At 41.8% G+C, this 16,857-nt stretch overlaps 1 protein-coding gene across 1 annotated transcript in view; it reads left to right on the top strand.

Annotated features, from left to right (window-relative positions):
- C2H10orf67 (chromosome 2 C10orf67 homolog) overlaps window positions 1-16,857 on the top strand; it is a 92,980-nt gene that overhangs the window by 22,216 nt on the left and 53,907 nt on the right. Inside the window, exons 4-6 of the mRNA XM_060003140.1 lie at window positions 2,260-2,415; window positions 8,765-8,912; window positions 10,000-10,058. Coding sequence (XP_059859123.1) covers window positions 2,260-2,415; window positions 8,765-8,912; window positions 10,000-10,058 — 363 coding nt within the window. The remainder of the gene's footprint in view (window positions 1-2,259; window positions 2,416-8,764; window positions 8,913-9,999; window positions 10,059-16,857) is intronic.

Below are 16,857 nucleotides of genomic sequence, written 5' to 3'. Positions count from 1 at the left end.
GAGAAACTTGTTCAAGCTCACAAAGCTACTAAGTGACAGAGCTGGTCCTCAGGCGCAGGCTAACCTATTCTCATGCCATTCAGGAGATTGACAAGTAAGAGCTTATTAGGTGGCCTAGAAATTCCACGTACATGGAGACCTGTGGTCCCACAGTGCTTCTGAGAAATCGCCGGCTGAGTATCAGCACTGATTAAATGCCCAGTCTGGCGGGGCAAGGGGACAGCAGGCTGGCACGAGTCAGGGGCCAGGTCAGCCAGCAGCAGAGCAACAGGGGTACCATTTTGTCCATTGTGCTAACGGACCTGGACTTTAGCCTATGGGGACGGGGAGAGTTGCATTTTAGAAAGATCGGTTTGGCCACAGGGTGGAGATTGGTTGGAGAGGACAAAAGAAGAGTCAGGGAGGTGAGTTAAGGGCTAGTACAATAGTCCAGGTGAAGACAAGGACTCCGACTGTAACTGAGCAGGACCCTAGGGGGCATTCCTGGGACAGAGCCCTCCCCCAGGTCCCCTGCTATAGCTCCTCTCTGAAGTACCCAGATAACATTATCTGATGCACATTTCCTGAGTTGTTTCACAGATGCTAAAACCTCCACCAAATGGAAGATGTTAACCACTTGATGACCATGAGCACCCAGCCCCCAGGCCTCCTGGAGCCTAAGGACTGATAATATTAACCCCTGTGACACCACCCCCCCCACCCCACCCCCACTACCTCACCGTCAGCCACTCTGAGAATGGTGCACGAGCTGATCGCACATCCTGGGCTCCCTTCCTTCACCTGGCCTTTAAAAATATTTTGCTGAATCCCATCAGGGAGCTCGGGTTTTTTGAGCGTTAGCTGTCCCGGACTCCCGGCTCGGCGCCTTACAATAAACACACGGCACCGCAACCAGGTGTCAGTAGATCGGCTTTGCTGCGTGCGGGCGAGCGGACCCCGGATTTGGTGGTAACGTGAAGGCGGGGGAACAGGGAAGGGGAGGGTGGGCTCGGGAGTGATTTAGGGGTGGGTTGAACGGATTTGGTGAGGTGAGGGGGGAGGGGGTCCTTAAAATGACAGAAAACCGGTTTCTGGCTTGGGCTGCTGTTATAAATGGGGAAGGTAGAAAGGAGGAGAGTGAAGATGGGCAACCTCCGCTCAGACGTGTTGGATTTGAGCTGCCCTGTCACTTACACCCAGAGCACCAGTGGGGTAACTTAGTCTCTGCAGAGCGTTTGAACTGTAGACATAAACAGAGTAGATGTGAAAAATAGATCTACATACTCAGTGCTGTTCTTTAAAATCTCCCAATTAGAAAGCTATATTGTCATATGAATTGTTCTGTTTTCACTCTTTTTAACTCTACTGCATATTCACTTACTGATGTTTTTCATCAGTGTGGTGTAGACTGTGTCAGTGTTATGCCCTTAGCTTGACTCTTAATGCTACCTCGATGTATTATTATTCTTCTCAGTCTGCCGGTGTTCATCGTATAACATTAGAACAATTTTAGTTTGTAAATCTAATTCTTTGAAATATAATATATTAGCAGATATGGTTAGGTTTTACTATATTTCCTGTATGTCCATGTGTCCAAACGTATTAGTAACAAACAAATGATAAAAATAAAATAATTCTTCTGTAATTCACAGATGCTGTAATTCACTCTGTAATTCACAGAGTCCAAAATGGACAAAATGCTTTTGCATGTCTGTGTTGAAAATGAGATTTTTATATGTCGGCAGTAAAGCACGGCATCAGTTTTAAAGCATTTTTCCTTGTTTTGGTCTTGTGATACAATTCTTCAGAGCAATGGCTGCAAACAGGTTAGCACCTCAATGCTTAAAATAGGCTGTCAAGAAATGGTTCTTCTTTTGTTCACATCTCCATTCCAAACCACTGAGGGAATTAGTTGCACCGCTGAAGTGCATTTCCTTTCTTACATCGTCAAAATTTTTGCTGGCTTCCTTTGTAAAAGACGATTGAGGTAGCACATTCACAATCATGATGTGGATTTCCTATTAAGGTTTACTATTATTATTATTATTACTGGCATGGCTGACGCAGTCAGACTCATGCTTTGTCTCATAGAATAATACTGTGCCGTATACCATGACACTTCAGTGTATTGTTCAATATAAGCAGAGTTGTTTACTAAAACTTGTGTGCCAGTTGCAAAAATAAAATAACTTTACAAGACAGGAGCTTGAATAAAACATGAAATGGTTTCTGCTGGTGCTAGCATAGTGTCTGACTTTTAATGCTGCTTTTTCCCCCCAGAAATTCTTTGAGGTGGAAGAAGAGAAGACACCTGTGCATGACGCAATGACTGTCAAAATGAATATTTTGTTAAAAAAACTGAAGGAGAAAGAAGAACTCATTAAGGAATTAAGAGAAGAACTGGACCAGTGTGAAGAATTTGGATCTCAAAAAGTTGTAAGTTTCACAGCAAAGAGTAATTCATTTTAATACACATAAATGAAGTTACAACTGTCTAAAAGCTTGGGGTCGGAATAAAGGGATTACAATGCATGTATCTTGGGTATCTCTCCACAACATAAGCCAGTCCAACCCTTTTGTGCTCGACACCATATTCTAGAAAACCCATAATAATTATAAATAGGAGCAATATAATTGTTCTCAATTTTTATTTGTAATAGAAATAAAATAACCTATCTCCCACTACAGAAATTTCCCCACCCTAGAAGAAATGTAAAGAGATTTTTGTTTTAATTTGGAAGAGTCCCACCTTTTTTGCAGTCCAGATAATTTGAAAGACACAAAACAATCTCAAGTCAGAGGCTTCCAAGAAACCAACTTGGAACAGGATGACCTTAAGTGGAAATGTCAAGAAGGAAAATTCTCAGAGGGTTTTTGCCCTCTTCTCCCCTTTGCAGTAGGAGCCAGAAGCTGCTTTACTGCTCAGAGCACTGACAGAACAAAAAATGCAAAGAGAGAGAAAGCAGAAAGGAGAGCTTAGCTGCCTGTCAAGGAGGTGAATGTGAAGGATCCGGAAAGTGTGGACCCTAGAGGAGAGTTTATTTTCATCTCAGATCAGCTCTGAGCTGCCGGCTGTACTGCCCAACCACAGCGCAGAGCCATAGAGGGGTTTTCGTATTAGGTTCTAGGAGCAAGAAGTGGATTGTTTGAGTAGGAGAGGCAAGCAGGGAGGCCAGAGAATCACAACCTGTTGAGTGTCAACTGGCAGGGTTACCTCCTCACATCACAGCGCAGTTTACCGATAAGGAAGCTGACTTACACCCCGGGCACAGCTGGTAAATGCTGACGTGACATGAGAACCGAGGTCCAGCTGAACCCAAAGGCCCGCATGAGGAGGGAGGAGCTCTGTATAGAGGAAGAATTAAAGTTGCTATATATATATATATATATATATATATATACACATTATATTATTATAATAGATTATGGTATTATGGTCTATAGGTATATCATTATAATGTATGTTATAAATAATATATAGTGTATATTAATACCTGTGTATAGATACGCATAAATATCGACACATGCATATATATGTATGGAAGAAGCCTGAGAAGTTATACATCAAAGTGTTAACACTAGGAAGAAACACTTATGGTTTGCTGGGCCCTTTAAGTGCAGTCCTTGGTTTATCTAAGTCCCACACTAGTATTCTTACTTAAAACCCCAAAGTTAGAAAAGATAAGAAATTGAACTTGCGCCATTCTAAAGGACTTTATTTACGAACGGGGGAAGGAGTGCTTTGTTTAATCTATTAGAATTCTCTATGTTCTAAAAAAACCAGAGCATCTTCTAAGCAATGTGGTATTAAGGATTATTATCATAGACCTAATAAAATTGAATATTATTTCTTTGTATATGTTCTGGTTGCCTTGGAGGGAGAGGCACATCCAATTTTTGCATTTACTTTTCTTGTCTTAGATCTACATTTACTCTTATTTTTTGGAGAAAATAATTTAATAGAAAAGGTTAAAATAAGACTAACAGTTTTGGCTTTTAATCCTGACTTGGCTACCGATGTCCAGCATCAGTTAGCAAGGCAATTTTGATCCATTTGTTTCCCATTTGTGAAATGGGAGGTGATACCTGCCTAGCCAACAGAGTTATGAGGAGGATACCCGTTGTAGTGGATATGAAATGCTGTGAGTTCTTTGAAGAAAGACGTGCATATAAATTCTAGTTATCATTATGAGGAAATACACAAGTCCTCATGACCATCTGGTTTACATTCCATGAAATGCACTGCTGAGAACATCCCAATTCGGTAATTGAGCTTCTTCCAGTAAAACACGAGGTCTTTCTTGGTGTGTTTACACCTCTGAGTGTCCTCAGCCCGTTAACTGGTCTGTCTGGATGGCCTGAGTATAGGGGATGAGGGTGGATGGGGCTTGGTGAGGACCACAGAAAGTGGCAGGCCTGCACCCCGCTCTTGTATAAGAAGGCGTTCTCTGGCTCGGGTGGCATCCTGAAGACCTTGGCTGTTTCACTGTAGTTTGTCCCCAAGGACACCACATCAGTCTTTCTGTAAACACCTTAAGATTTGAGGAAAGTGAGACTTCTGATGAACTGGGTATATACATTTTTCCCAGCTTCTTAGGACCCCAGCAAAGCGCCAGGCTGACTGAGGACAGCGCAGAGCAGGGCTAGTGTACATTTGGGAGGACGGACATGAACACTGCAAAAGCAGATCACGGGTTATATAAAATAAACGTCTGAAAATTTCTTTTTAAAGATCCTCTAAGAACTAGCTTTCCTAGAACTCCATGCCACTCAAGTTCTAGGTGAATTACCTTTTAAATTTGAAATTTCATCTAATACGACTGCTCCCTCTAGTGGTGTAAAAAAACTTGCGACAGCAAGTATCTGAAACTAGATTTGGAAAACCGAATTTGGAGAAACAATTTAGAAAATTTCAATGCAGCAATGGAAAAAACTTGTAAAAAGCTTGAAATAAGCAAACTGAATAAACAGTAAGGAAACGCTCTAGTTCTTTCTCATAGTCCAATTATATAAATCGCTCTATAGTTAATAGTCATAATCCCTCTCTAGGACTGTTGTAGAATGAAATCTAAGAATATGATAGGAAAGGGAAGGTTTAATAAACAGCTAGTTTAACTTATATTTATGACAAAATGGAAATCAGAAAAAAGAATCTCTTCAAGTTCCAGAAGCCTCATCTCTCCAGGTCAGAACACCCTTAATGTTGAATTCCCGCCCCCACTCCCACCCCGACCCCAGACCAACTACATTCAAGGGCTGAGTGTCTTTTCAGGTTCTGTAAAAACCTGCAATGACTTAATGGCACACTGCTGTAGTTATCAGGTTGCCATGCAGTACGCTGATAAATCCACTGGAGAATTGCTAAAGAAACTAGCCTGTCGAGGTATGTGTGCCTGTGTGTCTGTGTGCCCAGGCACATGCATATGTGCTTTCAGTGCAATTGGAGTTGTTTTGAAAAGATTTTTCATTTTTGTTTCTTACCCAACATGGATGATCTATGCAACTATCACACCCACATCCCCTCACCCCCACCAACAGGTGAATGTAACTATTTGTTGCTGACAGTTCTGAAACAGAGCTGTCATTCAAAAGTGGCAGCTCTGCAGGGCTACACTGCCCCAGTGTGCCGCTTTCCTGGTTGTCACTCACTGGGAAAGCACCTGCTCGTCTCCGTGACTGTCATGCAGCATGGGCATGCAGCAGAAGCCCACTCCACCCGCAGCCTCAAATTGAGATGTCCAAGTACTGTACGTGGAGCCTGCAGGATTGAGACGCCAAAATGGCAGAAGGGAGACTGCTGGGAAGGCACCTGCGGTGCTCCAAACGGTGCTTCTCGGCCTTTATTGTGTTATTGTGTGTATGGGTCACCTGCAGCTCTTGTTAAGATACAGATTCTGGGCTGGGGCTGGAGATTCTGCATTTTCAAAAAGCTCCCAGGTGATGCTGAGGCTCCTGGTCCTTGGACCACATTTTGAGTGTCAAGGCTCTGGAGCACACCTGTTTTCAGAAACGATTCTTTCATGACTCAGTTTGGGATTCTGAAACCTGGGAACAGTGATACTGCACATCTTGGCTCACAAGAGAAGTAGACCGATGTAAGCCACCACTTGAAGTCCTGGCGCTCACTACACGATAGAAAAACTCTAAACTGGCAAGTTACTTTATAAATTTAAATTTCCAGAGTGACTGTGGATCACACACAGCCTGTCTTAGGCTATAATGTGGCTTTTAATAGCTTTAACTAGTTAACCACCTTTTTTTTTTTGCGGTACGCGGGCCTCTCACTGCTGTGGCCTCTCCCGTTGCGGAGCACAGGCTCCGGACGCACAGGCTCAGCGGCTATGGCTCATGGGCCCAGCCGCTCCGCGGCATGTGGGATCTTCCCGTACCGGGGCACGAACCCGTGACCCCTGCATCAGCAGGCGGACTCTCAACCACTGCGCCACCAGGGAAGCCCAGTTAACCACCTTTTAATGATCTCCATCCTTCGTAACTTCGGTTTGTTAATGCAGTTTGTTTTAAAGAAGTCTCATGGTTTAAGTGAGCCAAAGCTAGCGGTGTGGGCAGATGGTAGAAGGAACACCACCACAAAACCTGCCACTCAGAGTGTAACAGATGACCGTAGCCGCCCAGAACTATCCCTTTGTTCATTTTGCTAATGAGTGTCCTCATTGCTGTGAGAATCTGAATAGTTAATTACTTGCAGTTCCTGCAGCTGACAGATGGTGGGGACAGAGCTAAAGGTTAACCTTTCAGGAAGAGGGGCTGTCGATGGATTTGTGGAGGAAAAAACCCCTCGAGTTGGACGTGTTTCCTTGTTTCCTGCTTTTCTACCAGATTTTTAGAAAACGCACTTAGGTGTTAGCTGCTGCCACTGGTAAATTTTACACTTCATCTGATTAATTCAAATAGTTCTCGTTTAGTTTATAATAATGAGCGCTCACGTAATCCACAGTGGATGTTCATTTTCTGCCACTGTTAGGAAATGTATGCTTAAGCCTATTAAGGCAAATGTTGTTTGTCTTTAAGAAAGCTTTTTTAGTCTATAAATACATTCTGTGATGTTCTCAAGTTGAACCATGTGGGACAAGAAATTAATGACTGGGATTCTTTATTAAGAAAACAGTGTTGTTTCTTAGCTATTAGATTTGTTAGTTAAGAATGAATTGGGGTTAAATAATTTAAATGAATGGTGACTCAAAATCATGAAGATTCATAATTGGGCTTAGTGCAAAATTTAACATTATTTTAAATATTAACTCTGATATAACTAACTTCATTAGTAAGTCACTTGTTGTTTTTCAAGGATTTATTCATGTACTATAAAACATTGTACCCACTTATTTTTCTTTTTAACCATTATAACCACAGAGGAAAACATTTTTAATAATTTACTTTCAGATATCTCTAAAGTTAAATCAAAGTATAGTTTCAAAGGGACACCAGTTATATTGGGAGGAATGGTTTTGTTTTTGAGAGGAGAATTTATTCTTGTGTGTTTGCAATCATGGCATTGCTACAAAAAGAATAGCTTATAATTCACCTGAAGATTAAAGTTCAAAAGTATTTCTAGTGTCTATATTAATTTTGAAGGAAGGCATGTAGACGCTTTTCTCTTTTAGTGTAACAATACAATGACTTTCAAACATGCTGTTTAATATTTTGAGATTGCATAATCAGTTTAATATTGTATCATCATGAAGTATAAAGTTCTGCACCAGCTTCTCCAATTCATTACATCTTAATTCAAAAAAAAAAGTGTGGCAATAAAATCTAGACAGCCATAAGCAAGCATATTCAGATGTTTTCAAAAGCTTTGAAACAAACAAGAAGAAGAAGAAGAAAAGAAGACTAGCTGTCCCCATAAGCTTCTACTGCGTAAGAAAAAGCTTCTCCCATAATGGACATGGCAAGATTTAAACAAAAGACGCACATAATAAAAATGTAAATGAGTTTGCTTTACTAAAACTATAACTTTAAAGTCTTTTGTTGTAAGTTATCCTGAAACCTTCTTACAAGGTAATCACTGTTTGCATAGAGATTTAAACCGAAGTCCTCAATAGCATTAAACGCCTGCACAGTCCCAGTGTGACAGGCATGCAAAGCCACGTTAATGTTCAGAATATGAATTGCCTCTGGGTGGCTCCTTCACCAAGCAGAAAACCAACTGTGTGGTTATCCGTGTGCCTGATGGACTCCATGCGGCTCCCAGCCTGAAAACGTCACCACTTTGACATGTGATGTGCTCCTCATGACACTGGCAGCACTGACACTGGGGAATGCCACAAAGGCGACAAGCCCCCCTCCTTAGCCGTGCGCTTTGCCCCGCCCCCCCGGCGCTGCTGCCCTCCCCCCCATCCTCCCAACCCCCCCCCCCCCCCCCCCCCCCCCCCCCCCCCCCGGCTGCTGCCCATCCGCGGTCTCCCCAGCCTGCCTGGTTACGGGCGGACAGCACTTCAGACACACACAGAGGGAAGTGTGGGTGGAGGGGCCCCAGCTGCCTCCATAATGAATTGACCTGAATGATGAGGGCACACAAACAGTATGATATGCATTATTCCTGTCAATAAACTGTCCCCATGTGCTGTGGTCTTTGTACAGAATGTACTGCAGCCTTTCTCCCAGCAAGCTCTATTTAGTCTCCTTCCTTTTTACTATTCATATTATAAGTGTGTAATAGAATTCAGAAAATTATATGATAGCTCTTCTGTATCTGTATTGTCTTGTGTTGCATATTTAAATCCTTGGCTCCCTGCTTAGAAATATGGAATTCTCCATCTTTTAGGACTCTTTTATCAAAGACGACATCCCTCTAAGAACAGCTCTGGAAAAGGAAAATTTGGAGTACAAAGTGGAAAATGAGAGACTGCTTCAAGTCATTTCAGAACTCGAAGAAGACATCCGACTCAATCTAAAAGAAAATTCATTATTAGGTAACATTTTAAAGTCATTTTTGAGAAAACTCTACATTGGGCACTTTATAAAATTCATAGCCATGCTTGTCTTTTCCAAACATATGTTTGTTTGGTTACCTACATTTAAAACATCAGTTCGTTAGCCACTTTTCATTTTCATTCTTTTCTTGAGACAGAAATTGGTCATACTCCCCTAGCCATGCCTTTTTAACTCAGGGTGGTTGTTTTCTAAGCCAAGCATTGTGCTAATCAGTATTCTATATCACTTAGAAATATTATAAACAAATAGAAACTTGTGCTGATTTCTGTTTCATGTGCTTAATTATCTAAAATTTATAACATTTTAATATTTAAGCATATATATTGGGGTGTGCTTTGTGGAGAAACAGAGTTGGCCCTTCAGAAAAATATGCTACTACTTACTACATTATCTTCAATTTTTGGTACAAATGTTAAGTACAAATTTCCATTTGTAGACTTTATACCCTCTTTTTTATATCTATAAACATTGGTAAATATTGCATTTAAATCACCAAGTTAGATTGCTTTAACGTCCTTACACGTACTGCTATCTTTGTATTTATGTTAGTCACACAATGATATCCTTAATCTGCAGTATGAAAAGCTATGAGTAGGCAATTCAAAATTTACAGCAAAACATTGATACAATCAGATATAGGACAATATTCCTTGAATGTAAAATTATCCCACGTCAGTGTAGTTTCGTTTCTCTTCTGATGTGGTATAGTAATGCTTCTTCAGGTTTCGGTAGTTCTTACTGAGTCATAAAGTACCACCTGCTAAAGCCGTTTGTATTGGCTGTGACTAACAGCAGAAATATCTCTTGCTAGTATCGATGAAAAGCTTTCAACCCTGAGCCACACTTGGATCTTGAACTTAGTTCTTAATCCCTATCTGACCAGCCATCTGAACAGCAGGAAGAAGGCTGTGAATGTCAAGGGCAGTTGTGAAGGTCACAGTCCTGCTAGGACTTGCGTCCACCATGCCTGCCAGCAGTGTACAGCCTGCCCTGAAGCAGGCAGATTGAATACAGGGCCATAAGCTTGTAATTTCATGCTTGGCCTCTCTCTCCTTTTGTTTACAGAAGATGAAATTATAAGTCTGAAAGAGATGGCAGAAAAGGATCATAAAACCATTCAAAAGGTACTGTAACTTCTTTGCATTGATGAATGCTCCTTTCAATGGCAATATGAGCATAATTGGTGAAATAACCCTGTGTCCCCCTTGCCTTATGATGTAGAGAAAAGTCGGTTTCTGTTTTTAATCTCGCCCGTTACTCAGGATTATTTCTTTAGTAATGAAAAAGGATTCCATCTTGAAAACAAATTCATGTTTTCTTTTATTTGGGATAACTGAGTATCTACCTTGTTGACTGTAAGAACTGAAAAAGCATATGACACAGGGAGTCCGAAGATGTGCTTGTGGAAAAATGATATTATTAAAAATGAGCAGCCTTATTTTCAGATCAGATGTTGGTTTATGTTCATTTTTCTGTATATGAATGAACTGGGTTTGTATATCCAGGAAATCTGTATTTAGAGCAGGAAATTCTTTTGATATCATGAAGATCAAGATTTCCTGGGGCATCAAATGCCGCAGGACCGGGGCAGTTCCTGCCCTCCACACCCAGGTCAGGGGCTCCTGCTTTGTGCTTTCTTAGCTCTCAAAACCCTTTTCTGTGATGGTCAGTCTGCCTTGCCGAAGACCCCACAACCCAGAGACAGTACTGTCTTTCGGTCTCTGATCTCTTCCCAGCGCTCAGCACCGTGCCGGCACACTTAAAAATAAAAATACTCTTTGAGTGACTCAGAGAGTGAGAATGTAGTTAGAGTTCATAAAATTTATAGACGAAACGTGGATTTACATCCTTGATTATTCCAAATAAACATAAAGGTTTCTGTGAACTGAATCGAGTAGTAATTTTTAAATAAAAATTAAGTAAAATTGGATAAGATTAAAAATTCAGTTCCTCAGTCACACTAGCCTCATATCCAGAGCTCAGGTGACTTAGATTCAGGTTTCAACCTGATTTTGCAGCTCTGGGTATTCTTAGGTTTTAGATAAAATGACTTCCAAGAACTGTTTTGTAAACAAATGTATGCCATGATCGGTCAGAGCTGGGAGATGTCTTCTGTGATCACTGAATCCATCACAGGTTTTCACAACATGATGTCATTTTCTTGTGCTTCATCCTATTTTCAGTGATGAGGGTGCAAATGCCATTCTTACAGAGATAACAAGAGTCTACAGAACTGACAAGTTTAACTTTCTTGGCATCAAATTCTAAGATTAAAAAGGAAATCTCAGCTTTCTAGTTTCGCTTAATAACCTGCAAGGGAACCATCTCCGTTTATGTAAATGTTTCTTAAACTACTCAGTCAGTACTGTCTCTGGGAAAGATGAGTCAGATGAGCCTACTCTTCTCTGGGGGCAGTTCAAGGAAATTAAAGCAGAAACTCTCACCGTTAAGCCATTAGCCCCTGAGTGGCTGGTTATACCCTCTGTGGGTTTAAGTATTTCGATTAAATGCTGCCTCAGCTTTCTAGAGCCGCAGTGCCCCATGGTAGCCACCAGCCATGGGTGGCTGCTGAACACTTGTGTCTAGTGCAACTGAGAAGCTGAATTTTAAATTGTTTAATTTTAATTTTTAAATTTCAGTATAAAAATACTGATATTTGTTTCAGTTACTGAAAAACTCTTATGTATATTTTGAATAACTTGAATATGTGAATCTACCTTTTTATTTGTAAATTTTATGAAATCTAAATGCAGATCAAGTATCTCCCATGAAATCTTAGCCCCCGAATTGAGATGTGCTCTAAGCGAAAAATACACGCTGGGTTTCAAAGACTTAGGTACCGTAAGAAATGTGAAATATCTCACTAATGATTTTTAATGTGGATTATTACCCATTTAAATGATACTATTTTGAATAGCTATTGGGAATAAACAAAATATATTATTAAAATTAATTTCACCTGTTTCTTTTACCCTTTTTTTTTTTTTTTTTTGCGGTACGCGGGCCTCTCACTGCTGTGGCCCCTCCTGTTGCGGAGCACAGGCTCCAGACGCGCAGGCTCAGCGGCCATGGCTCACGGGCCCAGCTGCTCCATGGCATGTGGGATCTTCCCGGACCGGGGCACGAACCCGTGTCCCCTGCATCGGCAGGCGGACTCTCCACCACTGCGCCACCAGGGAAGCCCTCTTTTACCTTTTTAACAAGGCTATAAGTTCAACTATAAACTGTAAAGTTTAAAATTATATATAAGACTCACATAATACTTCTATTCAACTGCTCTGTTCTAGACAAATATAGCAAATCCATAGTTTGTTTGATCATCTTTTTTTATCCTGTCTCTTTTCTTTTCTTTTTATTTTCTTTATATGCACTGGGCCTCTACCCAGATGAGCGTAGGTATAATTTGGTATTGATCAGGGTTCCTGTTCCATTTCTGACACTATGGCCACTTGGGCTGGTTCCTCATCCTCCTTCCTGAGTCTCACAGGCTTACTGTGTGGACAGAATGAGGTAATGTGCGTCAAAGTGCTTTGCCAGTTGGAAAGCAGATCAGTTGTTGAACAAAATGACAGCTGACATTTACCGGTTTGTTTCCAATGTCCTCCACTAAATCAATTAATTCAGCAATGTTCATCAGATGCCTTTCAGTGCCAGGCACTGCTGAGATACAGAAGTGTTATATACACACATGCAGCCTTGCTGTGGGGGAGAGCAAGTCTGGAGGGAGAGACAAAACCACAGGGCAGGGTGATAGGGACTGTAATAGAAGTACGTACATAGAGAAGAGATGCCTGGCTTTACCTGGAAGGTTCTAGAAAAAGGCTTCACCTCTTCTTCCACACCTATCTCACACTCCTTCGCTTGAAGTGATTTTTCCAGGTGGGGAGGAGGGCGGCAGAGCTGCATGCAGCGTGTGAATGCATAAAGTGTAAGCTACGCCCGTGGAACTCTGTGATTTGCTATGGCTGGAGCAGGAGGTGGGATCTGGTGAGACCACGTGGTGAGAATTTGTGTTGGGGCAGGAAGAGGGGGGAGTCTGGGGTGTGAGGGAGGAGTAAACAGAACCGGAAGAGAGGGAAGGGGCAGCTCAGAAGCCTCTGGATAAGCTACATATTCCCCTTTTCAGTCCAGGATGCAATTAAAAACAAGTTGAAAATGGGATGGAATTTGGGTAGGCTGATCTCTTGCCGTCTCCATGGGCTAAATGCTGTCAATTATGGGATTCGGTAGCTTTTATGTTTAAATTTTAATAATCAAATGACAGCTGAGTCTGTGTTCCACCTGTGGCTGAATACATGAATTTATAAATTTGTAAATATGAATTTCCTTCTGAGAGGGGACAGTCGTCAGAGATTATAGCCCAGGTGTGATCAGTGTCAGGAAGCAGGGCAGCGTTGCTTGCCGTGGGGGCAGGTGGTCGCACAGACAGCCTGGACTGTAAAGGATCGGGGAAGGCTGGAGGGAGGGCACCGAGGTGACTCCTGGAAGCAAGGTCAGCGTTAGCAGGAAAGGGTGAAGGGGAGGTGGACGAGCCAGAACAAAAGAAGGGAGAGGGCACATGACTTGCTTTGGCCGGAAGGAGGTGTGGGAACAGGGGTGGTGAGAAGCAGGGCGCATCATGGGGGAGTGTTATTCCAAGGGGTTTGAGTTGCCTTCTGAATGGATGGGGAGCTTTGAACGTTGGGGCAGGATCGAATTCGTGTTTCAGAAAAAAGGTGAACGGGAGGGAGGAAAATCCAGAGCCAGAGAGGCCAGTTAAAAGATTTCTTGTATAGGGCTTCCCTGGTGGCGCAGTGGTTGAGAGTCCGCGTGCCGATGCAGGGGACATGGGTTTGTGCCTCGGTCCGGGAAGATCCCACATGCCGCGGAGCGGCTAGGGCCGTGAGCCATGGCCGCTGAGCCTGCGCGTCCGTAACTAGGGGAAATATAAAGTCCCAAAACAGAAGGAGGGCGGTGACACGGGGATGAAGGGGATGGATGAATTCAAGAGATGGTTAGGCAATAAAAGCTGTGGTCTTTAAGAAGGTTGAAGGCCGGAGAGATTAAGCGGAGAGAAGTGAAGACTGACATTCAAATGAAAATGACAATAGAGGTAGAGCAGGGGGAAAGCAGGAGAGAGAGTGGCTATCACAGAAGCCAGGCAAGAGTTTCAAAGAGAAAGGACTCGTTCCGCGTGCCCAGCGCTGCCCGGAGGCCAGGTGTGCAAAAGGCTAAAAAGGGAGGATTGAACAATTAGCTTTGGCAAGTAAAATGACCCTGGTAATTAATGAGGGTCATTTACTGGAACGTGGAAGCAGTTGAGAATGGGGGGTGAATGCAGACGTGGAGACAGTGGGTTTGTGCAACTTTCTAGAAGTTTGGCTGCGAATGGCCAGGGAGGGGTCGGGGAGTAGTTGGAGGGGGACATGGGGTTGAGGAAGGAATTTTTTAAAAGATGAAACTAGAGTATTTTTAAATGACGTCGATGGAAAGAAGAATGAGAGGGTAAAAGTACAACAGAGAGAAGAGATCATTGCTGAGAGACATCTACGGAGGCAGGAAGGGTTGGGGCCAAGGGCCTTGGTGTTCGCCAGTAACTGATGCCCATTGGAAACTTAATGACACTTCTTTTCAGACCAAGGTATAAGACTCAACACAAAATCTTTTCCTTTCCTTCCACTTCTCATTCCTTTACTTTTCTAAACCCACTGTTCAGCCTTTCACATCTTCAACTACACCACCACCTCCCCTTCTGAGGCTCTCATGTAACCAGTACCCACTGTTCCCCGGCCTTGCTCAGGGATTGAGCTGTGCCATTAGAGACAAGCTGATCCTTGCCTTTAGGTGCTATGCCCTCCCTCTACCCATCCTTTCCCTTGGATCTAATTAGCATCCTTAAAAAAAAAACAAACTTATTGATTGATTGATTGAAGTACAGTTGGTTTACAATGCTATATTAGTTTCAGGTGTATAGCAAAGTGATTCAGTTATATATATACATATATATATATTATTTTTCATTTTCTTTTCCATTATGGTTTATCACAGGATATTGAATATAGTTCCCTTTGCTCTACAGTAGGACCTTGTTGTTTATCTATTTTATAGGTAGTCATTTGTATCTGTAATTAGCACCCTTTCTAACCACCCACTGCCGCTCTTTCCATCATTACCACTTTCCCCAACTCCATATTCCATTCCTCCTCGCGGTTCTCTAATTCACAGAGAACACAGTGGACTCCTGGATTTTTTTTCCCCTCTCCACTCTCTTGCTCACCCTGTCACTTAGCTTACCTAGCCTCACCTTTACTCCTTCTCATCAGAAGAGGGGACATTCTTCTTTGCCTTGACCCATCCTTCCACCCATTTGCCTGACTCCATCTCTTCCTCCTTCTTTTTTTTTTTTGAATTTTTTTTTATTGGGGTATAATTGTTTTACAATGTTGTGTTAGTTTCTACTGTACAGCAAAGTGGAGTTTCATGTGCTATACAGCAGATTCTCATTAGTTATCTGTTTTATACATATTAGTGTATATATGTCAATCCCAATCTCCCAGTTCATCCCACCACCCCCCTTTCCCCCCTTGGTGTCCATATGTTTGTTCTCTACTTCTATTCTCTATTTCTGCCTTGCAAACTGGTTCATCTGTACCATTTTTCTAGATTCCACATATATGCATTAACATACAATATTTGTTTTTCTCTTTCTTACTTCACTCTGTATGGCAGTCTCTAAGTCCATCCACATCTTTACAAATGACCCAATTTCGTTCCTTTTTATGGCTGAGTAATATTCCATTGTATATATGTATCACATCTTCTTTATCCATTTGTCTGTGGATGGACAGGTTGCTTCCATAATCTAGCTATTGTAAATAGTGCTGCAATGAACATTGGGGTGCAGGTGTCTTTTTGAATTATGGTTTTCTCTGGGTATATGCCCAGTAGTGGGATTGCTGGGTCATATGGTAATTCTATTTTTTGTTTTTTAAGGAACCTCCATACTGTCTCCATAGTGGCTGTATCAATTTACATTCCCACCAGCAGTGCAAGAGTGTTCCCTTTTCCACACCGTCTCCAGCATTTATTGTTTGTAGATTTTCTGATGATGCCCATTCTAACTAGTGTGAGGTGATAGCTCATTGTAGTTTTGATTTGCATTTCTCTAATAGTTAGTGATGTTGAGTAGCTTTTCATGTGCCTCTTGGCCATCTGTATGTCTTCTTTGGAGAAATGTCTATTTAGGTCTTCTGCCCATTTTTTATTGAGTTGTTTGTTTTTTTGATATTGAGCTGCATGATCTGTTTGTATATTTTGCAGATTAATCCTTTGTCCATTGATTCATTTGCAAATATTTTCTCCCATTCTGAGGGTTGTCTTTTCGTCTTGTTTATGGTTTCCTTTGCTGTGCAAAAGCTTTGAAGTTTCATTAGATCCCATTTGTTTATTTTTGTTTTTATTTCCCTTACTCTAGGAGGTGGGTCAAAAAAGATCTTGCTGTGATTTATTCAAAGAGTGTTCTTCCTATGTTTTCCTCTAAGAGTTTTATAGTGTCTGGTCTTACATTTAGGTCTTTAATCCATTTTGAGTTTATTTTTGTGTATGGTGTTAGGGAGTGTTCTAATTTCATTCTTTTACATGTAGCTGTCTAGTTTTCCCAGCACCACTTATTGAATAAACTATCTTTTCTCCATTGTATGTCCTTGCCTCCTTTGTCATAGATTAGTTGACCATAGGTGCATGGGTTTATCTTTGGGCTTTCTGTCCTGTTCCATTGTTCTATATTTCTGTTTTTATGCCAGTACCATACTGTCTTGATTACTGTAGCATTGTAGTATAGTCTGAAGTCAGGGAGTCTGATTCCTCCAGCTCCATTTTTTTTCTCAACATTGCTTTGGCTATTTGGGGTGTTTTGTGTCTCCATACAAATTTTAAGATTTTTTG

Source organism: Delphinus delphis, chromosome 2, assembly GCF_949987515.2.
Source record: "Delphinus delphis chromosome 2, mDelDel1.2, whole genome shotgun sequence".
Classification (NCBI taxonomy): Eukaryota; Metazoa; Chordata; class Mammalia; order Artiodactyla; family Delphinidae; genus Delphinus; species Delphinus delphis.
The sequence above is the reverse complement of the archived record's forward strand: the minus strand, read 5'-3'. Positions and strand labels throughout refer to the sequence as shown.